Source organism: Sus scrofa, chromosome X, assembly GCF_054392235.1.
Source record: "Sus scrofa isolate SSC_HxYL_T2T_F1_AM1 chromosome X, Sscrofa_HxYL_maternal_Yorkshire_Landrace_v2.0, whole genome shotgun sequence".
Taxonomy (NCBI): Eukaryota; Metazoa; Chordata; class Mammalia; order Artiodactyla; family Suidae; genus Sus; species Sus scrofa.
This window is the reverse complement of record NC_139401.1, coordinates 64305856-64332247: the sequence shown is the minus strand read 5'-3', so window position 1 is coordinate 64332247 and position 26392 is coordinate 64305856. Positions and strand designations below refer to the sequence as shown.

Below are 26392 nucleotides of genomic sequence, written 5' to 3'. Positions count from 1 at the left end.
GAAGCAGGGAATCCAGTTTAGGAAGCTATTGCAATGATCTAGGGGAGAAGTTCTTAGTCAGAATAATGGCACTGGAGACATGAAAAAATGAATTAACTTATTAACATTTTTTTGAATGGAAAAATGGATCTATGTGTTGGATGAAAGATTTGGTAAAAGATGGAAATATTGAAGTTTCAAGTATGAAAAAAGATACCCAATTGGATAATTGAATAGACACTAGCTGTGAAGGTTCTTAGAAATCATCTTTTCCAAGGTCACACAGACTGTGACAAAGCTGAAGCTAATCTCCTGATACCTATATAGTGAGTATCTGTCACATAATGTGAAGCATTTGAAGGTGATAAGTCAAGAGCCTCAGTGGTAGATGGAGTTAGTGTTGAAAAGGTGAAGGACTGCATCTCTTCCATAAACTGCAAGGAAGTACTAGTCTGGGGTCTTCTGCCATTTCCCTTTTGCACAATTTTGCTTTCTTTCTTTTCCTCTTATTCTGTGCAAGGGGTCCTATGCAGAAATGAGTTACCATTACTGGCCCAAGACTACTATGCTTAAAAAAGTGTGCTTACAAATTAGCCCTTAGCTGGTGTCTTGGAGCTTGGCTGGTAAACAGTTCCCTACACTGATATAAAAGTTTCCCCAAGTGGTAAAAGTGACTCACTGGGCCTACACTGCCTGTACAAAAAATGTGGTTTATACTAAACACCTTATTTTCCTTAGGGAGTCAAGAAATTTGGTATGTGCTCAACAGAGGGAGCTTGTGTACAGTCACAAAAAAAAAAAACCTAAAGCACTCAGTATCTAATGAGCTTCCCTTGGTCGACAACATTTCGTGTATGTAGTCATAACTTGTTGCTGGAAGAACGAAGTATTTCTTAGGTGACTGCACTAACTCTTGGAAGTTTGCACCAAGCTCTCTATGGACTTCATCCCATGTATCTTCTCTCTTTGCTGATTTTATTTTGTATCCTTTCACAGAAATAAATCTTAGCCATGAGTATGACTATATGTGGAGTCCTTTGAGTACTCCTAGAGAATTACCCAAGCTGTGGGATTAGAATCCTAGATGCAGTCCAAAGTTTATTGTTTAATTTTTTTCATTTTTTTTGTTTTTTTTTTAGGGCCGCACTCACAGCATATGGAGTTTCCCAGGCTAGGGGTCGAATCGGTGCTGTAGCTGCTAACCTATGCCACAGCCATAGCAACTCAGGATCCAAGCCATGTCTGCAACCTACACCACAGCTCACAGCAACACCAGATCTTTAACCTACTGAGCGAGTCCAGGGATCAAACCTGAATCCTCATGGATGTTAGTCAGTTTGGTTTCTGCTGAGCCAAGATGGGAACTTATTCTTTTAGAGGCTTTTGCAATGAAAGCTTTTGGTGTGTCCTAGCAATTTGGTGCTATATGTAGATGTTCCTGGCGGCTTTCCTAATGTACTTGATTTTTTTAAAAAAAATTTATTATAGTTGATTTATAATTTTTTATCAATTTCTGCTGTACAGCAAAGTGACCTAGTTATACATACATACATAATTATACACACACACACACACACACACACACACACACACACACTTCTTTTTCTCATATTATCTTCTATCATGTTCTACTACAAGTGATTGGATATAGTTCCCTGTACTATGCAGCAGGACCACATTGCTTATCTGTTGTAAATGTAACTCCAAACTCTCAGTGCATCTCACACCCTCCCCCTCACATTTGGCCACCTCACGTCTGTTCTCTATGTCTGTGAGTCTGTTTCTGTTCTGTAGACAGGTTCTTTTGTGCTATATTTTAGATTCCACATATAAGTGATATCATATAGTATTTGTCTTTCTCTTTCTGAATTACTTCACTTAGAATCTATAGTTGCATTAATGTTGCTGCAAATGTCATTATTTTGTTCTTCTTTATGGATGAGTAGTATTCCATTGTGTATATGTGCCACATCTTCTTAATCCATTCATCTGTTAATGGACATTTAGGTCGTTTCCATGTCTTGGCTATTTTGACGAGTGATGCAATGAACATAGGGGTGCATGTATCTTTTTCAAGGAAAGTTTTGTCCGGATATATGCTCAAGAGTGGAATTCCAAGATCATATGGTAGTTCTATATTCACTTTTTTGAGGAAGCTCTATAGTGGTTATACAAATTTACATTCCCACTAACAGTGTAGGAGGATACCCTTCTATTGTCATTATTCTAGGGGGTAGATCAAACAAGATATTGATGAAACTTATATTCAAGAGTGTTCTGCCTATATTTTCCTCTATGAGTTTTATAGTATCTGGCCTTACATTTAGGTCTTTAATCCATTTTTAGTTATTTTTGTGTAATGTGTTAGAGAATGTCCTGATTTGATTCTGTTACATGTAGCTGTCCACTTTTCCCAGCACCACTTTTATTTATTTATTTATTTATTTATTTGTTTTTGTCTTTTTGCCTTTTCTGTGGCTGCACCAGCGGCATATGGAGGTTCCCAGGCTAGGGGTCGAATTGGAGCTGTAGCTGCCAGCCTACACCATGGCCACAGTAATGCAGGATCTGAGCCGCATCTGCAACCCACACCACAGCTCACAGCAACACCAGATCCTTAATCCACTGAGCAAGGTCAGGGATCAAACCCGCAACCTCATGGTTCCTAGTCAGATTCGTTAACCACTGAGCCACGACGGGAACTCCCCAGCACCACTTTTTGAAGAAACTGTCTTCTTTCCTATGTTTGTTTGTGCTTCTTTTGTTACAGATTTGTTGACCATAGGTGCTTGGGTTTATTTCTGGGCTTTGTATCCTGTTCCAGTGATCTATATTTCTGTTTTTGTGCCAGTAGCATACTGTTTTCATTACTGTAGCTTTGTAGTATAGTCTGAAGTCAGGAAATCTGATTTCTCTAGTTGTGTTTTTCTTTTTCAAGATTGCTTTGGCTATTTGCATCTTTTCTGTTTCCATACAAATTTTAAAGTATTTTGTTCTAGTTCTGTGAAGAATGTCCTTGGTAATATGATAGGGATTGCATTGAATTGGTAGATTGCCTTGGGCAGTCAGGTCATTTTGACAATATTGATTCTTCCAGTTTAAGATTTTGGTATATCTTTCCATCCGTTGTGTTGTCTTTGATTTCTTTCATCAGTGTCATGTAATTTTCAGAGAACAGGTCTTTTGTCTCTTTAGGTAGTTTTTTTCCTAGGTATTTTATTCTTAGATGTGTTGGTAATTTCCTAAATTAGGAAATTAGGAAAATCATGAAGCTGCTACATGTCTGGAGGATGTTGTTTATCGAGGGGATATGCTTCTGGAAAAGATACAGAGTGCCCTTGCTGATATTGCGCAGTCACAGCTGAAGACAAGAAGTGGTACCCACAGCCAGTCTCTTCCAGACTCATAGCACCAGTGTACATATCATGTGGCCAAGAAGAGAACTATTTCAGTGCCGTTAAGAATTCTACATCAGATTTAGATGTAAGCCTTATCAATAGTTAGAGAAACATTAAGCACTATGACACATATTATCTTTTTAGCTATTTTTAATAGTCTTCTATTTTCATTTTTAATAAATAAGCTTGTAAAATTGTGATTGAACCAGCTTTAAACTGTCATTATGCTATTATTTTGTATTATCTTGAGTGAAATTATTGAGGAAGATATTGCACTTACAGTCAGAATATAATTAAACAGATGTACTATAGAAAAAAAAATGATTTTCCTAATTACCAACACATTTTCCTAATTTCTCTTTCTGATCTTTCAATATTAGTTTATAGAAATTCCATCAATTTCTGTGTATTGCTTTTGTATCCTGCAACTTTACCAAATTCATTAATGAGCTATAACAGTTTTCTGTCTTTAGGAGTTTCTAGGTATAGTATCATGTCATCTCCAAACAGTGGTAATTTTATTTCTTCTTTTACAATTTGGATTCCTTTTATTTATTTATTTTTCTGATTACTGTGGCTAAGACTTCCAAAAATACATAGAATAACAGTGGTAAGAGTGGACATCATTGTCTTGTTCCTGATCTTAGTGGAAATGCTTTCTGTTTTTCACCATTGAGAATGATGTTAGCTGTGGGTTTGTCATATATGGCTTTTATTATGTTGAGGTAGAGTCCCTCTATGCTTACTTTATGGAAAGTTTTTATCAGAAATGGGTGTTGAATTTTGTCAGAAGATTTTTCTGCATCTATCGAGATGATCATATGCTTTTATTCTTCAGTTTGTTGATGTGGTATATTACACTGATTGATTCGTGGATACCGAAGACTCCTTGCATCCTTGGAATAAATCCTACTTGATCATGGTGTATAATTCTTTTAATACATAGTTGGATTCGTTTTGCTAATATTTTGTTAGAACTTTTGCATCTATGTTAATCAGTGATATTGGCCTGTAATTTGTGTGTGTGTGTGTGTGGTGTCTTTTTCTGGTTTTGGTATCAGTGTGATGGTGGCCTTATAGAATAAGCTTGGGAGTGTTCCTCCTCTGAATTTTTTTGGAAGCGTTTCAGGGGAGTAGATGTTATCTTTTGTCTGAATATTTGGTAGAATTTGCCTGGGAAGCCATTAGTTCTTGGATTTTTGTTTTTTGGAAGTTTAAATCACAGTTTAGACTTCTTGTTTTAAAATTGTGGTATAGTTAATTTACAATGTTGTGTTTGCTTCTAAAGAACCCTTTCGAAATGTGCTGCTTGATCTCCTGCTATTTTGGTGTGTTCAAGCTATTTTTTTATTTTTAATTTCTAGTATAATTTAATTGTGATCTGTGATCATACTTTTTATGATTTCTATTCTCTTAAATTTTTTCAGATGTTCCAGAATGTGATTGATCTTTGTGATTGTTTCATGTTAGCTTAAAAATAAGCTGTTAAAGGAGATGTTCTATAGATGTTGATTACATCTAGTCAATTATTTGTGGTGTTCAGTTCAATTACGTCTTCACAAGCATACCTTGGAGGAGATATTGCTGGTTTGGTTATAGACTGCCACTACCACAATAAAGTGAATATTGCAATATTATGAATATCATGAGTTTTTGGTTTCTGAATACATATAAAAGTTACATTTACACTGTATGTATCCATGGCATAAGCACTAGCATTATGTCTAAAAAAATGTACATACCTTAATTTAAAAATATTCTATTGCTATGATATTCTAACCATCATCAGGCAATTCAGGATTGCTATAACCTTCAGTTTATAAAAAACACAATGTTTTCATAGCAGAGTTAATTGAAGCACAGTAAAATGAGTTATAATTGTACTTACTTTTTGTCTGTTGGATCTGTCAATTTTTTCAGGTTTTTTTTTTTGGTTTGTTTGTTTTTTTGACTGCACCTATGACATATGGAAGTCCCCAGACTAGGGGTCAAATTGGAGCTACAGCTGCAGGCCTCAACCACAGTCATAGCAATGCCAGATCTGAGCTGCATCTGAGACTTACACCAAGCTTACAGCAATGCCAGATCACTTAACCCACTGAGCAAGGCCAGGGATTTAACCTGTGTCCTTATGGATACTAGTTGGTTGCAATACCAATGAGCCATGATGGGAACTCCAGGGATCTGTCAATTACTGATAGAGGAATATTGAAGTCTCCGACTCTTATTAGTGTAGTTCTTTATTTCTTCTTGCAGTTCTGTATCATTTTACCTCATGTGTTATGTTGTTCTGTTATACATAATAAGGGTTGTTATGTATTCTTGGAGAATTGTCATTACATTATGCCCCACTTTTTTCCCTGATAGCTTTATTGCTCTGAAGTCTCCTTTATCTGAAGTTAATATAGCTAGTCCAGCTTTCTTTGATTTTTGTTAGCATGGACTATTTATACCTTTACTTTTAAAAATGTTTAAATTTTAAAAATTATGTTTAATTTAACTATAGTTGATTTATAATATATTAGTTTCTGGTAAAGACCATAGTGATTGTCAATTTTAAGGTTATACTCCATTTAAAATCATTACAAAATAATGTCTATATTTCCCTGTGATGTACAAAATATCCTGGTTCCTTGTTTATTTTATACATAGCAGTTTGTATCTCTTAATCCCATGTCCCTATCTTGCCCTATCCTTCCCCACTGGTGAACAGTAGTTGTTTCTCTATATTAGTGAGTCTATTTCTGTTTTGTCATTTACGTCCATTTATTTTATTTTTCTGATTCCACATATAAGTAACAAGATAGCATATTTGCCTTTCTGACTTATTTCACTAAGCATAAAATACTTTAGGTACATCCATTTTGTTTCAAATGGCAAAATTCATTTTTTATAGCTGAGTAATATTCCTTTATGTGTGTGTGTGTGTGTGTGTGTGTGTGTGTGTGTGTGTATGAAATCTTCTTTATTTATTATTGTTCTTTTGATGGACACTTGGTTACCTTCCATATCTTGGCTGTTGTAAATAATTTTGCTATGAACATTGGAGTGCATTGTCTTTTCAAATTAGCATTTTTGTTTTGGATGTACACCCAACAGTGGAATTGCTGGATCATATAGTAATAGCAGTCCTGAACCTAGTGTGGAGCTGTGACTTGAAGCAAACGGTGCTGGAGTGTTCACTCAACTCAGGATGGCGTGTGTACCAGGGTAGTCACAGGAAACCAGTCAGCTAGACATCGTTTTAATTTGCCCTTTCTGCCTTGCTTAAGGAGCAAGCCAATATTCATGTACTCCTCAGGAGCAGAATCCCACAGCCCTCCTGGTAGTCCCACTGGCCCAACCAGCCATGGCGGCTTGTCTTCCTTTGTTTTTTTACCTCAGGGCTGGGGTGTCCAATATGTGGCCTGAACAACTCACTCCCCAGGAAAAATTTCCACCCATGTAACCTCTCTTTTCCTCTGAGTTTCCTCCTAGGGCATGGCTGCCCACCTGATTTCTTTTCTTCCTTTCCTACCCAGTTCTGCATGTATCTTTCTTATAGCCTTGGTAGTTAGTATAGGGTTTTTTTTTCTGCCAGTCTCCAGTTAGTTTTCAATGAGGATTGTTCTGCAAGTAAATGTATTTTTGATGTGTTCATTGTAGGATATGACCTCTGCATCCTCCTTCATCCTCCGTCTTGATACAAGCCTCTTCATACCTTTATTTAATCTATTTTTGATATTTTAAAAAAATTTTATGGCTGTACCCACGACATATGGAAGTTCTTGGGCCAGGAATTGAATCTGAGCCCCAGCTGCGACCTCTGCTGCAGCTGTGGTAGTGCTGGATGCTCTAACACATTGCACCAGGCTGGGATTGAACCTGTGCCTCCACAAATACCTGAGCTACTGCAGTCAGATTCTAAATCCACTATTCCACAACAGGAACTCCTCTATCTTTGTTAAATTAGATCTTATATATAACATATAATTGACTCATTTTTATGTTCCCTGACAGTCTCTGCCTTTTATTTGGTGTGTTTAAAGTGATTATTGATATAGTTGGATAAATATCTACCATGTTTGGTAATTTTCTATTCATTGCCTTTATTATTTTTTTCTCTTCCATTCTTTTTCTGCATTCCCCCCCCCTTTTTTTTGTATGTGATCCACCTACAGTAGCTTAGGGATAGACTTTGATATAAAAAAGGCAGAAGCAAAGCAATGAAATTATTGATTGACTATAGGTTACAGTCTAGTTAGCTGTTTTTGATTGGTTGTCATTAGGTTTTGATTTAATAACTTTGTGGTATTTACAGAATTAGATTTTGGCTTGCTCATATAAGCCACCATGGCATTAAGAGTCACCTTAGCCTAATGGCCTTGTTTAATTAAACAGTGGGTTATTGTTACCTTATGTTTATTTTTTTTCTTTTTTTATTATTTGAATTTATTTATTTATTTTTCCACTGTACAGCATGGGGGCCATGTATACTTAACATGTATACATTTTTTTCCACCCTTTGTTCTGTTACAATATAAGTATCTAGACATAGTTCTCAATGCTACTCAGCAGGATCTCAATGTAAATCCATTCCAAGTTGTATCCAATAACCCCAAGCTCCCGATCCCTCCCACTCCCTCCCTCTCCCCCCAGGTGGCAACAAGTCTATTCTCCAGGTCCATGGTTTTCTTTTCTGTGGAAATGTTCTAGTTATAAGTGATATCATATGGTATTTGTCTTTTTCTGACTTATTTCACTCAAGACGAGAGTCTCTAGTTCCATCCATGTTGCTGCAAATGGTATTATGTCTTTCTTTTTTATGGTTGAGTAGTATTACATTGTGTATATATACCACATCTTCCTAATACAATCATCTGTCGATGGACATTTAGGTTATTTCCATGTCTTTGTTATTGTGAATAGTACTGCAATGAACATGCGGGTGCATGTGTCTTTTTCAAGGAAACTCTTGTCTGGATATATGTCCAAGAGTGGGATTGTGGGGTCGTATGGAAGTTCTATGTATAGATTTCTAAGGTATCTCCAAACTGTTCTCCATAGTGGCTATACCAGTTTACATTCCCACCAGCAGTGCAGGAGGGTTCCCTTTTCTCCACAGCCCCTCCAGCACTTGTTATTTGTGGACTTATTCATGATGGCCATTTTTACTGGTGTGAGGTGGTATCTCATGGTAGTTTTGATTTACATTTCTCTTATAATCAGCGATGTTGAGCACTTTTTCAAGTGTTTGCTGGCCACCTGTATATCTTCCTTGCAGAACAGTCTATTCAGGTCTTTTGCCCATTTTTCCATTGATTGATTGGCTTTTTTGCTGTTGAGTTGTATAAGTTGCTTGTATATCCTAGAGATTAAGCCCTTGTCGGTTGCATCATTTGAAACTATTTTCTCCCATTCTGAAAGTTGTCTTTTTGTTTTCTTGTTGGTTTCCTTTGCTGTGCCAAAGCTTGTCCATTTGATTAGGTCCCATGGGCTTATTTTTGCTGTTATTTCTATTGCTTTGGGAGACTGACCTGAGAAAATAGTCAGGATGTTGATGTCAGAGAGTGTTTTGCCTATGTTCTCTTCTAGGAGTTGGATGGTGTCCTGTCGTATATTTAAGTCTTTCAGCCATTTGGAGTTTATTTTTGTGCATGGTGTGAGGGTGTGTTCTAGTTTCATTGCTTTGCATGCAGCTGTCCAGGTTTCCCAGCAATGCTTGCTGAATAGACTTTCCTTTTCCCATTTTATGTTCTTGCCTCCCTTGTCAAAGATTAATTGACCATAGGTGTCAGGGTTTATTTCCAGATTCTCTATTCTGTTCCATTGGTCTGTCTGTCTGTTTTGATACCAGTACCACACTGTTGTGATGACTGTGGCTTTGTAATATTTCTTGAGGTCTGGGAGAGTTATGCCTCCTGCTCGGTTTTTGTTTCTCAGGATTGCTTTGGTGATTTGGAGTCTTTTGTGGTTCCATGTGAATTTTTGGATTGTTTGTTCTAGTTCTGTGAAAAATGTCCTGGGGAATTTGATAGGTATTGCATTGAATCTGTAGATTGCTTTGGGTAGTACTGCCATTTTTATAATACTGATTTTTCCATCCCAGGAGCTTGGAATATCTTTCCATTTCTTTACATCTTCTTTAATTTCTTTGATTAATGTTTTAAAGTTTTTGGCATATAAGTCCTTTACCTCTTTGGTCAGGTGTATTCCGAGGTATTTGATTTTGTGAGGTGCAATTTTAAAAGGTATTGTATTTTTGTATCTCTTTTCTAATATTTCATGTTTGTATATAGAAATGTGACTAATTTCTTAATGTTAATCCTATATCCTGCTACTTTGCTGAATCTATTAATCAGTTCAAGTAGATTTTGGGTTGAGTCCTTAGGGTTTTCTATGTATACTATCATGTCATCTGCATACAGTGACATTTTGATCTCTTCTCTTCCTATATGGATGCCTTTTATTTCTTTTGTTTGTCTAATCGCTGTGGCTAGAACTTCCAAAACGATGTTGCATAACAGTGGTGAGAGTGGGCATCCCTGTCTTGTTCCAGATTTGAGTGAGAAGGCTTTCAGTTTTTTTTCCATTGAGTATGATATTTGCTGTGGGTTTGTCATAAATGGCTTTGATTATGTTTAGGAATGTTCCTTCTATACCCACTTTGGTGAGAGTCTTGATCATGAATGAATTTTGGACTTTGTCAAATGCTTTTTCTGCGTCTATTGAGATGATCATATGGTTTTTTACTTTTCTTTTGTTAATGTGGTATATGACGTTGATTGATTTTCATACGTTGAACCATCCTTGTGAACCTGGGATGAACCCTACCTGGTCATGGTGTATGATCTTTTTGACATGTTGTTGGATTTCGTTGGCTAAGATTTTGTTGAGAATTTTTGCATCTGTATTCATCAATGATATTGGTTAATAGTTTTCTTTTTTGCTGGTATCTCTGTCTGGTTTTGGAATGAGGGTGATGGTGGCATCATAGAATGTCTTTGAGAGTGTTCCTTCTTCTTCAACCTTTTGAAAAAGTTTAAGGAGCCTCAGTACCAGATCTTCTTTGTATGTTTGTTAGATTTCGCCTGTGAAGCCATCTCGTCCTGGACTTTTATTTTTAGGGTGTGTTTTTATGACAGCTTCAATTTCATTTCTAGTGATTGGTCTGTTCAGTTGGTCTGTTTCTTCTTGATTCAGTTTTGGCAGGCTGTAAGATTCTAGAAAAATGTCTATTTCTTCCAGATTGTCAAATTTGTTGGCATATATTTGTTCAGCATTCCCTTTTCTAAATTAAAAATTGTGGGTTGTTTCCATGTCTTGGCTTCCGTGATATTGCTGCAATGAACATGTGGGTTCTTGTGTCTTTTTTGAAGATAGTTTGTCCGGATATATGCTCAAGCGTGGAGTTGCTGGAGCATGATAATGGGAGAAAAAAGAATGTATACGTGTACGTGTAACTGGGTCACCATGCTGTACAGTAGAAAAAAATCTTATTAGGGAAATCACAATAAAAAATTAAAAGAAAAAAATTTATATGATTACATTTTGTGTCCTGTTTTGGCATGTCAACTTTATTTTTCTTTAATTTTTTTTTATTGGTTATTCTAGTGTTTTCACAATTTATTTACAGTTAAGCCATATCTACTTTATTGTTCATTTATTTATTTATTTATTTTTAGATCCCCAACACATTATTTTTTTTTCAACACATTATTTTTTTTCTACTGTACAGCATGGTGACCCAGTTATACATACACGTATACACTTTTTTCCCCCCAATATCATGTTCCATCATCATTGACCAGACATAGTTCCCAGTGCTACATAGCAGGATCGCATTGCTAATTCATTCCAAATGCAATAGTTCGAATCTCTTAACCCCAAGCTCCCAATCCATCCCACTCCCTCCCCCTCACTCTTGGCAAGCACAAGTCTATTCTCCAAGTCTATGATTTTCTTTTCTGTAGAAAGATTCATCTGTGCCATATATTAGATTCCAGGTATAAGTGATATCGTATGGTATTTGTCTTCCTTTTTCTGACTTACTTCACTCAGGATGAGAGTCTCTAGTTCCATCCATGTTGCTGCAAATGGCATTATTTCATTCTTTTTTATGGCTGAGTAGTATTCCTTCTACTTAACCACATCTTCTTAATCCAATCATCTGTTTATTGAAGATATACAGATGGCCAACAAGCACATGAAAAAATGCTCTATATCCCTAATTATTAGAGAATTGCACGTCAAAACTACCATGAGATACCACCTCACACCAGTCAGAATGGCCATCATTAATCAGTCCACAAATAACAAATGTTGGAGGGGGTGTGGAGAAAAGGGATCCCTCCTGCACTGTTGGTGGGAATGTAAGCTGGTACAACCACTGTGGAGATCAGTATGGACAAACCTTAGAAAACTGTACATAGGACAACCATATGACCTAACAATGCCACTCTTGGGCATATATCTGGACAAAACTTTCCTTGAAATAGTCACATGCACCCACATGTTTATTGCAGCTCTATTCACAAAGGCCAAGACATGGAAACAGCCCAAATGTGCATTGACAGATGATTGACTTAAGAACATGTCTACTTTCAAATTACTTTTTGCTTTGTGAGTAGTATAGGCACTTTATAACAAAGTACTTTGAGTTTTTCCCTTCAGTCTCTGATAAAATTTCTGTCATTCATTTCATTTTTTTCATAATTTGTAATCACCAAATACATTGTTGAAATTATTATTTATGAGAAACTCTTATTTGTAAGATAAATTAAGAATAAGAAAAACATAAGGTTTTGTTTCACCTTCATTCATTCCTCCTCTAACACTCTTCTTGTCTTTTATGTTTGTAAATATTTCTGACCTATGTCATTTTTGTTCTGTCTGATGAACTTAATTGTAACATTTCTTGGATTCCAAGTCTTCTGGCAACAGAATCTTTCAGTTTTTGTTGTTTGATAAACTATTTAATTTTCCTTTTTTTAAAAAGATAATCTCACTAGATACAAAATTCTAATTTTGTGATTTTTAAAATTTCAGTCTCTTAAATATCTCACTCTACTCTCTTCTTTTTGCATATTTTTAAATCAAAGTTTTATCCTTACTCCTCTTTCGATAAGGTTTTTTTTTCTCTTGTTTCTTTAAAGATTTTCTCTGTGTTCTTGACTTTCTACACTTTGAACATGACATAACTTTGTATAGATTTTTTGGTATTTAGTCTGCTATTATTCTCTTAGTTTTCTCAATCTGTCTTTATTTGTGTTTAATTTAAAAAGTTTTCAGTCATTTTTACTTTAAATATATCTTCTTTTTCCATCATTTCCTTCTGACATTCCTAGTAAGTGTATCTTATGCCTTTTGTAATTTTCTAATATTTCTTGAATATTCTACTTAATCTTTCTAATTCCTTTTTTCTTTACATTTCAGTTTTCAAAGTTCCTCTTGGTATATATGCAGCTCACTCATTCTTTCCTTAGCCTTGTCCATTTAGGTGTGTTGATGAGCTCACTAAAAGCATTTTTTGTTTTTGTTAATGCTTGCAATCTCTATCATTTCCTTTGATTATTTATTTGAATTTCATGTGTCTGCTTATATTACACATGAGTCTATATGTATTGTCCTCTTTTTCATTTGCTCTGTAATCCCTGGTCTTATAATTCCAGCATCCACCATCTCTGCCTTATTTGCATTTAATTCCGAGCTTAGTTCTTTATATTTCAGGCTGTGTTTATTTGTTTTGCCTTTTTTTAATATAATGTCATATAATGTTAATGTTGTTTTGCCATTTTGCATGTCTCATAATATCTTGTTGAAAGCTGAACATATTGTCCTGGGTAAAAGGAACTGAGGTAAAAATGCTTTTATTGTGAAATTTTATGCTTATCTGACTAGGAGTTAAGCTATTCTTTTTTTTTTTTTTTTTTTTTTTTTTTTGCTATAGGTATTTTGTCAGAGGCCAGTATTTCCTGTTGTGTCTTTGTTTTTTGTCTTCCCTATTACCTTTGGATTTCTTTAGAGAGCTATTCTTAAATAAACCTTGATAGTGGCTGCAGAAACAGGCTTCTGCTCTGGTAATGATTTTCCATAATCAACTCTATCCAATTTTTAAGGCAGTGGTTTTCCCTCTGCTTTTAATTCTCTGTTGGTTTTAAGAAGAGATGTTGATTCTCAACTTACTCAGCTTTTCCTTGTATGAGGGTGCAATAACTTCCAAGCTTCTTACTTGTCAGGTGAGAAACTGAAAATCCTGTATCAGTCACTTTTTATATTTTGGTGTCATGTTCCCTATCTGTAAAATGAAAGGATAAGATCACTACTTGGTGGCATAATTCTCCTCTCTCCCTAGCATTTTATTGACTCCTCAAGCATTGACTTGCATGAATGACTAACCAATGTGTAACATTTGTTACCCTTCTTTACAGGCAGACCTCCAGGTGGACAAGGAGAGGCACAATTTCTTTGAGTCCTCCCTTGATTATGTTTATCAAATCCAGGAAGTTCAGGAGTCTAAGAAGTTCAATATTGTGGAGCCAGTAAGTTTTCTCTATTGATCAATAGTCTAAAAATATTTATCAAGTGTTTGGTAAATATGGAGAAATGTGATTATATAATTAGAGTCTCAAATAATGTGAAAGATAGTCAGTGCTTAATAGTGAATGTCAGAAAAGTATACAGCTTGCATTAACTATGCTCTCTCACTAATATTCTCTCTTTCACTCTTCCTCACCCTCCTGAACCTATTTCCTCTTCCATTTTCTCTATGTAGCTGTGGTTTTTCTTTCTCTTTCTTTTCCTCCTTTTTCCTCCCCTCCCTTTACTTCTCCATCACCTTTAAGTTAACCTTGACCTCCTTCCTTCTTTCTTCTCAAAATTTTATAAATTTTCTGAGAGTACCTATCATATCCCAGACAGTGTCCTAGGAACCCATGTCCCTTGCATTCAATGACTTCCCATTCACTATTTTTACTTCTATATTTTGAAATTTTTTCGATTTAAATCTCCTTAGTTTATTATAAGAATGATGTGCTTTAATTTGACAACTGTGTTGAATTTTAACAACTTTTATTTATTATAAAAACATTGTAGAAAACAATGTAAAAACAATTGCAGGAAAGCTAAAAAATTATATGAAAAAGAAAACAAATGCAATAAATCCCCATATAGAGGTGATCACTGTTAACATTGTGGCATTTCCCCTCCTAAATTCCCTGTGTTTCTACTATATTCCTTTTTCTATCTATTGTGTATGTGTACCTGTAGATTTGAGTGTGTATACAAATGTATGCATGTGTGTGTGTGTGTATAACACTTGAGCGTGTATACCTGTGTCCATGTATATCTTTGCTCACATTGGTGTATATCTGCATATGTATATGTGTAAACAAGTATTTATTCATTTGTCTAATAAGCATTTATTATGCTTCTGTTATGTGCCAGGCATTGGGCTAAACACTGAGTTTCCTATAGTAAAAAAGACTCAGTTTCTATCTTTAAGAAGGCTACACTGTCATGGTACAGAAAGGAGGATATGCATAAAGACTAAAACAAAGAATTAGAACAAACAGCTACTTTGAATCAAGTGGTCAAAGAGGACTTCTAAAAGTATCATTTACTATGAGATCTAAGGAAAGAAGATGAGGCAATGTGAATAGTGGGGAAAGAACATTCTAGACACAGAAAAACACATGTGCACATTCCTTAAGTTAGTAAATAATGATGTGTTAGTAAATAATAATGAAAAGATTAGTGACTTTAGATACTGGTGAGAGAAAAGGAGAGTGGCAGGATATAATATCTGATGGGAAGGCATAGGACTTGTAGGCATGGCACGGGGGTTGGATTTTATTAAGTATCATAGAAAAATCACTGACGAGTGTTAAATAGGATACAGCATGAGCTGATTTTGTTGTGTGGCAAATGGTTTGGAAGGGGGTGTTTGTGGAAATGAAGAAACCAGTTATGTGGTTACCATAGTGGTCTAGGCAAGCAAAAATGTTGCTTTAGGTTAGGATGCTAGGAGTAGAAATAGAAGATAATGATTTGACTGGAGATATACTTTGGAGGCAAAAATGATAGGAGTTACTGATTTACTGGATTGAGGTGTGAGTGAAAGAAATCAGAATCTTTACTTTCCTGCTTGATTGGGTGGGTGATATTGTCATTTCCTGAGATTGGAAAGCTTGGGAGGGAAATAAGAATGTATATATGACTGTGCGTGTGGTACACATGCTCATATGTATTTATGTATATATGTACATACACACGTGTAGTACATTTGTGTGTACATAGTTTTATATGTGTTTATATGTAATTTTGGTTTGTGTTTGTGTATATATATATGTGTGTGCATATTTATATATGTGCTCACCTGTTTAATTTCTAAAAGCAGTTTTTATTACTTCCTATTACAGTTTATGATTGCCAGAATTAAGCATTGTTTTTATTTTATATTTATATTTATATTTTATTTTATTTTGTTTTTAGTGCCTCGCCTGTGGCATATGGAAGTTCCCAGGCTAGTGGTCGAATCAGAGCTAGCAGCTGCCAGCCTACACCACAGCCACAGCAACGCTGAATCTGAGCCACATCTGCTACCTGTGCTGCATGTGGCAACACCAGATCCTTAACCCACTGCACGAGGCCAGGGATAGAACCCTCATCCTCATGGATACTAGTCAGGTTCATAACCCACTGAGCCACAATGGGCACTCCCAAGTATTGTTTTTAAAATATTTATGCATGAAAATTGTATTTTCTTTTGCTTTTATTTGTATGTGTTTGATTTTTAATGGGGTTGAACATTAAAAATATAAAAATATATTTTATCGATCATTTGTGTGTCTTCTTCTGCAACACTTCCCCACCTCCCTGAAACATTTCTATTTTGAAAATTGGATCAAAGCCTTTGGACCTTTTAGCATTATTACAGTCTTCATTATGGTGTAGAATATTACTTAATTCATTTATCCATTTATTTTTTATCAACAAATGTTTATTGAATACCTACTTTGTGCCAGTTTTAAGATATAAAGAAACTGTCTAGTCTCATATTGTCCACATTATGAATGATTTTATATGCTATCTGAAAAGGGTATTAATGAATAAATTTGTTACTAGTTCTTATTTTATGGAACTGAGTCCAGTGAAAGCGTTTAACATAAGAAAATAGCTATGTATAAACCTATGGGTTTTTTTTTTTTTTTGCATGACTGCTTTTAATACTATACTGGATAAACACTGTGTGAAGGTTTTCTTTCATGCATCTGTTTCCTTTATTTGATAAATGAGAAGGTGCTGGTGATAAAGTTATTTTTACACATTTTCCCTAGGTCTTGGCCTTTCTTCATAGCCTCTTCATTTCCAACAGCTTGACTGTGGAGCTCACACAGGATTTCCTCCCTTATAAACAGCAGCTCCAGCTCAGTTTACAGAATGTGAGTTTGCATGTGGGTTTCTTCGCCTTTCTCTGCATTCCAGTTGGATTTTAGCCCCAATGTCTAGATCTTGGAATTCTAGGTTATTACAACTCAGCCAATTTGTTAGGACACTTGGTGTAGATCACAGATGTTTTAAGGGTACTAAACTTTTCTTACTTTTTCAGTTTCAACTCTTCCCTGTTGATGAGGCTGACTATTGTTCAAATCCACATTTCCACTCACTGAAACTTCTATCTATCCAACATTTATTACGTGTTACCAATTTACTACATTTTTCCCAGATCACTCAGCTATAGGCTTGCTTAGCACAGATCTTATGTTACTTCCCTGCTAGTTAGTCAAGACACTCTTGTGCAGATTTTATTGCCACGAATGCCTGTTTTCCCCTGTCTTCCCTTTTCTCATTCCTTTTCTCACTACATTACTACAGTTAAATAAAATATTTTAAAAGGTTTTTCTCTACCTTCTTTGCCATGCTGTTTCTTGTACTTGGGCTTAGGCAATTTCCTTGTCATATGTATTATTTCTCTCATTTATTTATTTAACCAACATTTAACAAATGTCTAGGGATATATTGAACATATGCTTTATGCCAGGCATTGTAAAAAGCACTGAACATGCCATAATGAGGCACATTAGTTTTTCTACCTTCAAGTCATACACAGTCTCTCGGAGCAGAGGCAAATAAACAGAGATACATAATTACCTATGAAAAGTACTACAGTGGAGTTAAGACCAAGAAATTTAAAGAAGCACAGAGAGTGGAATAATTGACTGGTACAATAAAAGAAGGTATCATTGAGGTAATGGTTTTGGACTTGTTGTTACATTGCATAAAATTTATATATGTATTTTTAGATGAAAATAGTTGCTAAGTTGCAGTAAAAATAAACTTTACTTGGTTGTTTAGGAGAATAGTGACTTTCAGGTGGTGTTGCTATTGTTGTTTTTCTTTTTTGGTACTACTCTCCTTTACCAGCATATTATAGCCCCTATATTCTGATTTACTGAATATTATAACTGGGTTTATCACTTGAATCTTCCCCTATATATAACTTGACAAGTATGAGTTTAGCAATAATCCTTTGCATATATGTATATGTATATATATGGCAAATTCACTTAAAGGACCAGCTACTGATTGAGTCCAACTAGATAGGGCAGCCCACATCAACTTTTTCACTGACACCGTGTGACAGTCTTGAGGCTAAACACTAAAGATTGAGTTCCTGTTGTGGCTCAGTGGGTTAAGGACCTGATGTTGTCTCTGTGAGGATGTGGGTTTGACCCCTGGCCTCTCTCAGTGGGTTAAGGATCCAGCATTGCTGCAAGCTGCAACATAGGTCACAGATGTGGCTCGGATCTGGTATTGCTGTGGCTGTGGCCTAGGCCTCAGCTGCAGCTCCAGTTCAACCCCTGACCCAGGAACTTCCATATGCTGCAGGTGCAGCTGTAAAAAGAAAAAGAAAACACTATAGACTTATCTCTAGTGATTTTCATACCCGCATTTCAAACTGTTTTGTGCCATTGTGTTTTAGTTGTGTGGGGTTTCAAATATATTACTTCTTACCATTAGTTTTTATTATTCATGGGCATGAGAACCTAAGTTTTCTGCTGACTTACGTTCAAAAGAGAACACCCTATCATATATTTTATTTGAATGGTCAGAATTTGGTTCAGAGTCAAGTAGGCAGTGGCTTTACTTCTGGGATAATTCAGAAGTTGATAATATTATCTTTGGGAACCTTCTTTATAATCTCCTTTTTTCTGTAAGGCAAGGGTCAGCCTGATGCTCAGAATTCTTAGTCTTTATTTATTGGAGCCTATGTGATTTCCATTAGGAAAAAAGTCTCCCAGATGTGGTTTTATGGGTACAATGCTATTTATGTTTCTCTTTTTCTTTCAATCTTTATTACTGTTAAACACCACTAAATTTCTTTCTGGTTACTATACCACTCAATGTTTATTTTTTTGGTATGTTGTAGCACATGATGAAAGCCAAGACAATTCTGCATTTGATCTCTGGCCAGTGATTACTTATTCATGATGATGATGATTATGGTAATGATTATGATGCTAATGTCTTGACAGACAAGAAATCATTTCTCCAGTACCCGAGAAGAGATGGAAGAACTTAAGAAAAGGATGAAAGAAGCTCCTCAGACATGCAAACTTCCAGGACAGCCAACCATCGAAGGCTATCTCTATACCCAAGAGAAATGTGTGTGGGAATATAGGGATACCCACTGGGTTTCCATAGGCTTGCACCCAGTGCCACTTGGTCTGTCCAAACTCCAGGCACCCACATAGTTCTTAGACCCCTGCCAGCTACACTTCTTTGGAGAGCACCATGGGAATAGAGAAAATAGAAAGGAAGGAGAAATTGGAGGAGGAGGTTATGGATTTGTCTAATAAGGCTCTGGGATGATAAAACCTAATGTTTTCTCTGAAATGCAAGATGGAGATTGTTAATTGCTTAATCCTTTCAATGATTCTTTGACTGAAGCGAAAAGGATGTAGGAGAAAGGAAGTATAAAATAATATTTATTATACCTACTATGTGCCAGGCATGGTGTTAAGTGCTTTAAGTATACTATCTCATATAATCTTTGAAACCACTTTATCATACCCATTTTACACATGAAGCCACTGAGGCTTAGAGGGATCCACTAGTTGAAAGTTACCCAACTATCAAGTAGCAGGCCTCAGAGTAACTCAGGTTTGTGAAATGCCAAAACCTATGCTACTACAACTATATCTTATAGTTTCCACCACCTTAGGTTTACAAGCCTGCCCTTAAAGCACTACAAAACCAATGTGATTTCAGTGAGCAAGGCAGTAGTTCATTGTTAACCAAGAAAAATGAGTTAACTTATCCAGTCATTGAGAATTGCAGAGGGTTCAAGCTTTCCTACCTCCTGAATAATGTTATGTAAACCTATGTTTGCCATTTGATTTTCCTTTTGGACTATGACTTAATGTCCTCAAAGCCTATAATTTCAGTCCCTAATCAGAATCATTCTACCTGATGAGTAGACAGAAGAGGCTACCCAGAGGTTACCAGTGGCAAAACCCACTGAAATACACAAAGCATGGTATTTCACCAGTGATATTACCATGCTTTCCTTCCCTTATAGTAATTCATTGTGAAGGTTTTCAAAGATGTGTTCTTCCATTTGTCAGGTTCATCTCTTTTCCTCTTTGTTGGAGGATCTCTCAATCTCAGTGCTATTGACATTTCAGGCTGGGCCATTCTTTGTTTTGGTTGCTCATCCTGTGCGTTATAGGGTGTTTAGAAGCATCTACGGCCCCTCCCTAATTTATTCAAAAAGCACACTTCAGGTGTGATAACCTAAAATATGTCTAGGCATTGCCAAATGCCCCCTGGGAGCCAAAAGTGCCCCTCGATGTGAACCACTGCTATATTTAAAAAAAGAAGCACAGAGAATAATGGGTATGTAATCTTGGCTCTAATATCAACTAACTATGTGATCATTCTAGGCCCTAGTTTTCTAATTTGTCAAATGGTTATGACATTGCTACTTAATTGAGTATATGCTTATTATTAAGAATCCTTTTTGCCAGATGACATGCAGTGCACTGGTGATGCAAAAAATAAATAAATAAATGAAACTTGATTTTTGCCTTCAAGAAGTTCACAGTCGGGCATTCCTGTTGTGGTGCAGTGCCAACGATTCCGACTAGTATCCATGAGGATGCGGGTTCGATCCCTGGCCTCACTCAGTGGATTAAGGATCCAGTGTTGCTGTGAGCTCTGGTGTAGGTCGCAGATGTGGCTTGGATCCCACGTTGTTGCGGCTGTGCCATGGGCCAGCGGCTGTACCTCTGATGCGACTGCTAGCCTGGGAACTTTCATATGCCAAGGGTGCAGCCCTAAAAAGCAAAAATAAAATAAAATAAAGTAAAATAGAATTTCACAGTCTGATGAAGATGACACAAGTATATAAATAATTACAATGAAATGTGTTGAGCACTGCATTTGGGGCATATCTAAGTGCTCCACTGAGGAAGTGATTTGTGAAGTGAAACTTGAATTATGAGTGGGAGTTTGACAGGTAAATAAAAGGTTGTAGAAAATTCAAAGTCTATACCACTGCATGAGTAAAGACACAGAGATGTGTGAGGTTGTAGTTCTTTGTAGTCTTGGTGTGCCAAGAACAGTCCTGGTTTACACTTGTTTTCCTGATGTAATTATTAATAGTTCCTTATTCACTCTCAAATGTGTCTTGAACTTGGACTGTACATTATATTGCCACCTATTTTTTGATAACTGAAAGTAATTGAAGGGGACAGGAGCATGGAGGTGAAGGTGGTAAAAGACAAAGTTGGAAAGGTAAATATTATAAAAGGCTTTGTGAGCCAACCTAAGGAGTTTGTACAGAGTAGGAAAGCCATGGGCAGTTTATAATAAGAGGAATGATATATATGTATATTATTATATATGATATATATATCAAAAGAGTATAGAATGGATTAAAAAGGTGTGATCAGTGATGTGCAAAACCAGAGAGAAGGCCACTGAAATAATTCATTAGAGAAATAGTGAATTTTTTTTTGTTTGAAATATAAGACATTTTTTAGAAAGTTAGCAATAGGGACCTGAATGAATTCAGTTCTAAAAGAGGTGGAGGGAGAGACATGTAGGGGATAGAATGGACAGAACCCAACCACCAATCAAATAGAACAGATTTACAGTGAAGGAACCGCAGAAGATTAGAGATATTTCCAGCTCATACAATAGCATGGGTAGCAAGAGCATTCACAGGAAGCGTGGCAAGGAAAGTGGTTTGGAGCAAGCCAGAGCAGAGGTGGAGAACAGTTGATGAGACTTAGGATATCTAAATGTGTAGTGGGCAGGTGGCACTGTGGGGCTGAAGTTCAGGGGAAAGATCTGTGTTATGATCATGAAGAATAAGCTATCTGAACACAACTTCTCTCTTGGGGTGGACTGACCATGCAGCCAAAATATTTACTTTATCCGCTCACTATTGCCTATCTTTGTAGGGGCTTTGGGAATATCCTGGGTGAAATACTACTGCCAATATGAGAAGGAGACCAAAACACTCACTATGATGCCTATGGAACAGAAGCCAGGTGCTAAGCAGCAGGTCGGTTATTTTCTGTGCCAAATTTTTTGGAAATGCCTCTGTGACTGAGTTCATGTCAAAGAATCAAGTTCACCACTGTCATGTGAAGCCGTGACTTCATATGTTCTCCTTGGTCTAAGTTTGCATTGGGCAGTACTACTCAGAATGAAAAAAAAAATCTCTGTTAATGATGCTGGGCCTTCTGAAAGTACCTGTACCCTTTCAGATCATTTATTAAATTATTATAAGTATCTACCATACTATACAAAGAAAATTTGCAAAAGTATGGTTAAATTGGGGGAGGAGAGTATAACTTACCTTTAAGGCAGCTCTACTATAGTGTTCCTTTAAATACCAAGTGTTTAAAATATAAACCATTTTCCAAAATTCCGTTTTTAAAGGAGTGTGTCTGTTGCCTAAAGTTGGAATAATCTGTACCCTGCATTGTATGTAATGCTCAAATGTCTTTAAGCAGTTAACGCCTCTTATTCTACCCTCCAGACTTTTCCCTACTCCCCAAAATGGCAAGATGAATTTAACATACTGAGACTATAGTTTGCTTACCTAGAAGAACCATATTTTATAAATATTATATTGTTATATTATATCATAATCATATATTATATGTGTATTTGACCACCCAGCTAAAAAAAATTTGTCATCTCGCTTTTGCCTATCTTTGTGGGGGCTTTGGGAACTCACACACACAAACACAGAGGCACACACACCAACACACAAACATTTCCTAAGATAAAAGCTGCTATCCTGAATATTCATATTCTAAAAGTAGTTTCATGTGTTCCTTTTTCTCTCAGACAAGGTTTTAGGGCATAATTTTTAAGGATTTCCATTATTTACAAATTGTTTACAAAGTGAAACACGGTTCCTTGTTAGCATTAAAAGTTATGGTGCATAAGCTTCGATAGGCAGAAATTTTGAGACTTCGAGGGCCAATTTTTCTCCATTGCTTGTGCTTTCCATGGAAGATCTCTCTTGTATGGCTTATTCATAGGAAATTAGAGGACTGAGATTTGATGGGAGGCTATTGGAAAACTGCTTTTCTTTTTTGTCTTTAACCACACGTTTTGCCACTCTACTTTAAATGTGGATTAGACATGGGATGCGTCTCTAATGAAGTATACCAGATGGGGTTTCCAGAACTCAGACCTCTCATCCATGTTTCTGTGTGGGCCACTTACTCATCTATGACTCCAAAACTCACCTTAGTTTCCAGCCTGACAATTGCCAGAGAACCTTTCTTCTCTTTCTTTTTTTGTTTGTTTGTTTGTTTTTTGAGGGCTTAGGGGTTTTTTTAATATTTTATATTTTTAAATTTTTTTTGGTTGCCCCATAGCATATGGAGTTCCTGGACCAGGGATCAGATCCAAGCAAACTGCAGCTGTGACTTAAGCCACAGCTGTGGCAACCCCGGATCTTTAACCCACTGTGCCATGCTGGAGATCAAACCTGTGTCCCAGCTCTCCCAAAATGCTGCTGATCCCATTGCACCACAGCAGGAACTCCCCAAAAAACCTTTCTATGTGGTTCCAATAAATTATGCTGTAGCACAGAATTTGTTCCAATTCTATCAGAACTTAACTTATGTATCTGATAAGTGTTTATAAGCAATGCTATTTTGTAGTCTCTTTCTTTTCTTTTGGTATACACATTGCTTTCTGAATCTTGGACTTTAAAGTTCCTTTCTTAAACAGGTCTTACTGCAAAGCTCAAGCCAGAGGCAGCAGATACCACTTGCATAGCTTCTTAGCAGATGAGAGCAAGCCCTTCATTAGGTTGTTCTTTCCCTCTGCCCTTTTCATTGAGTGGTTGCTTGCAAAACTGCAATAGTGTTAGCCTAAGAAGTTTTAATATGGGACTCTTTATGGAATGGAAAGAGTAACTTAGTTCTCCATTTAGAAAAAAGAGGAGGTGGAAGTAGTTACTTGAATTTCCCTAAATTGAGATATGGATGATTTCTTCTTATCAGTTCTCTGACTCAGTTCCTTTTACTAGTTTGTGTTTTAGAAAGGTAAAGGATACAAATAAGTGTGACTGTAATAATGATAACACCATTAAAGCCACTATTTATTGAATGTCTGCTGTATCCTAGGCACTGAGCTAGACATTTTTTTGTCATGTGCCTCATGGACTCTCTCAGCAGCATTGCGAAGTATCATTAGCCCAATTTGAAGATGGAAGAATTAACCCTCTTCTGACTACGGTACTTACCAGTGTCCCCTATTAGTTCAGCTTATCAACTTCCATTTGAGTTGTTCTGCTCAATTTACAGAGCACAATCCCAAATACTATTTTATAAGATTCTCTGCCAAGAAAGTGGTAAGAAGAGAGAGGGCTACATTTTGAATCTCGGTAACTGGTTTTATTTATTTGTTTATTCATTCATTCATTCTTCATATTAAATATTACCCCTTCCAGTTATACTGAGATATAGCTGAAATACAACATTGTATAAGTTTAAGATGTACAGCATAAGGAATATTATGCAATGTTACCACAATAAATTTACTGAATATACATCATCTCATACAGATACAAAATAAAAGAAAAAAATCTTGTGATGAGAACTCTTAGGATTTACTCTCTTAACAATTTTCATGTATAACATACAGAAGTGTTAATTATATTAATCATATTATGCATTACACCCCTAGTACTTATTTATTTTATAACAGAAAGTTTATAACTTTAGATGCCATTGTCCAATTCCTCATTCCCCCACCTCCTACCTCTGGTAAACTCAAATATGATATCTTTTTCTATTAGTTAGTTTATTAGTTTGTTTTTCAAGTATAATTGACCTGCACCACAACACTATATTTGTTCCTGGTGGACAACATGGTGATTCAATATTTCTATGCATTATAAAAAGATCAGCATAAGTTTAGCTATTGTCACCATGTAAAGATATTACATAATTTTTTATTATATTCACTACACTATACATTTCATATCTGTGATTCATTTATTTTGTAACTGGAACTTTATACCTCTTAATCTTCCTCATCTATTTCTCACATTCCTTCCCACTCTCTTTTCCTCTGCCAACCACCTATTTGTTCTCTGCATCTGTGACTCTTTTCTGTTTAATTATGTTGGTTCATTTGTTTTAATTTTTATGTTTAACATATGAGTGAAATCATTTTATATTTCTCTTTGTCTGATTTCTTTCACTTGGCATTATACCCTCTAGATCCATCCATGTTGTAACAAATGGCAAGATTTCATTCTTCCGTATGGCTGAATAATATTCCATTGTGTATATATACCTTATATTCTTTATCCATTCATAATTCAATGGAAACTTAGGTTGAACCTCCATATCTTGGCTATTGTAATTAAAGCTGCAATTATCACAGAGAACAGGTGTTTGCCTATTGATATTTAAGGTTGTGTCCTGCTATATGGGCTATATCCATATATGGCTCGCTGAAGGGCATGACAAGGTCAATGATTGGCTTCTTGTGGGTCCCAAAGGGAGGGTCCCAGAGCAGATATCAACTTGCTGCTTGGTCAAGCTGAGACCTGGGGCCTGGTGTCAGCATGATGTTCATTGAGACTGGATCATGGGTAATCTGGTTGCAGGCCATGGTATATTTTAAACCTAGCTTCAGCACAGTGGTGGGCATTGTTGGGTCTCATGTGTCCTAGGCTGGTGCCTGCCTACTGGAGAGTGAGGCCAGTGCCTGGGGCTTGTGTTAGATTACTTGTAGGCAGGGCTCAGTCCTGTGCCTTCTGTTGGATGGGGCTGGGTCCTAAAGTGGCTGGGTATCCAGGGGAACCTAGACCTCTATTAGCCTACTGGTGAGTGGGGCTATATCCCTATATGGCTGGTTGCTTGGCCTGGTGTATCCCAGTACTTGTGCCCACACACTGGTGGGTGGGGCCAGGTTTGACATTTATAATAATCTAGAAGGAGGACTCCAGATTGGTACTTGCCAGCATCTGTGCCCTTATGGTACAATTACCTTTTCAAAATGGCTGCCACCAGTGTCTATATCCCCAGGGTGATTTCTAGCTGCCTCCTGTCTCTCTGGGTGGCTGTCTAATATCAGCAAGTGGATTTGACCCAGGCACCTTTCAAATTACTGCTTCTGTCCTGGTTCTTGGAGCATGTAAGTTTTTGGGTGCACCCTTTAAAAACAGAGTATCTAATCCTATAGCCCTCTGGCTCTCCCAAAGCAAGCCCTGCTGGCTTTCAAAGCCAGTTCTTCTGAGGCCTTGTTTTCCCAGCGCAGGACCCCTTGATTGGGAGTCTGATCTGGGGATCAGACCCCTTGCTTCTTAGGGATAAATTCTGCAGTTGTAAGTATCTTTCCAGTTGTGTATCATGTACCCAGGGGTTTGAGCCTTTACTATATCATGCCCATGTCCCTCCTACCTGTGGTTCCTTCTTTTTTTCTTGGCTGCACCCATGACAGATGGAAGTTCCTTGACCAGGGATCAAACCTGCACCATAGCAGCA

At 36.6% G+C, this 26392-nt stretch overlaps 1 protein-coding gene across 13 annotated transcripts in view; it reads left to right on the top strand.

The window, feature by feature from the left end:
* Positions 1 to 26392, top strand: part of OPHN1 (oligophrenin 1) — a 631870-nt gene that overhangs the window by 290398 nt on the left and 315080 nt on the right. For all 13 annotated transcript variants that reach the window (XR_002340743.1, XR_014835159.1, XR_014835161.1 and 10 more), the window contains exons 7-10: positions 13787 to 13897; positions 16694 to 16798; positions 18893 to 19022; positions 21827 to 21930. Coding sequence is in view for 8 of the 13 variants with exons in the window: in XM_085007358.1 (XP_084863484.1) it covers positions 13787 to 13897; positions 16694 to 16798; positions 18893 to 19022; positions 21827 to 21930 (450 nt within the window). In the remaining 5 variants the exon portion in view is untranslated. The remainder of the gene's footprint in view (positions 1 to 13786; positions 13898 to 16693; positions 16799 to 18892; positions 19023 to 21826; positions 21931 to 26392) is intronic.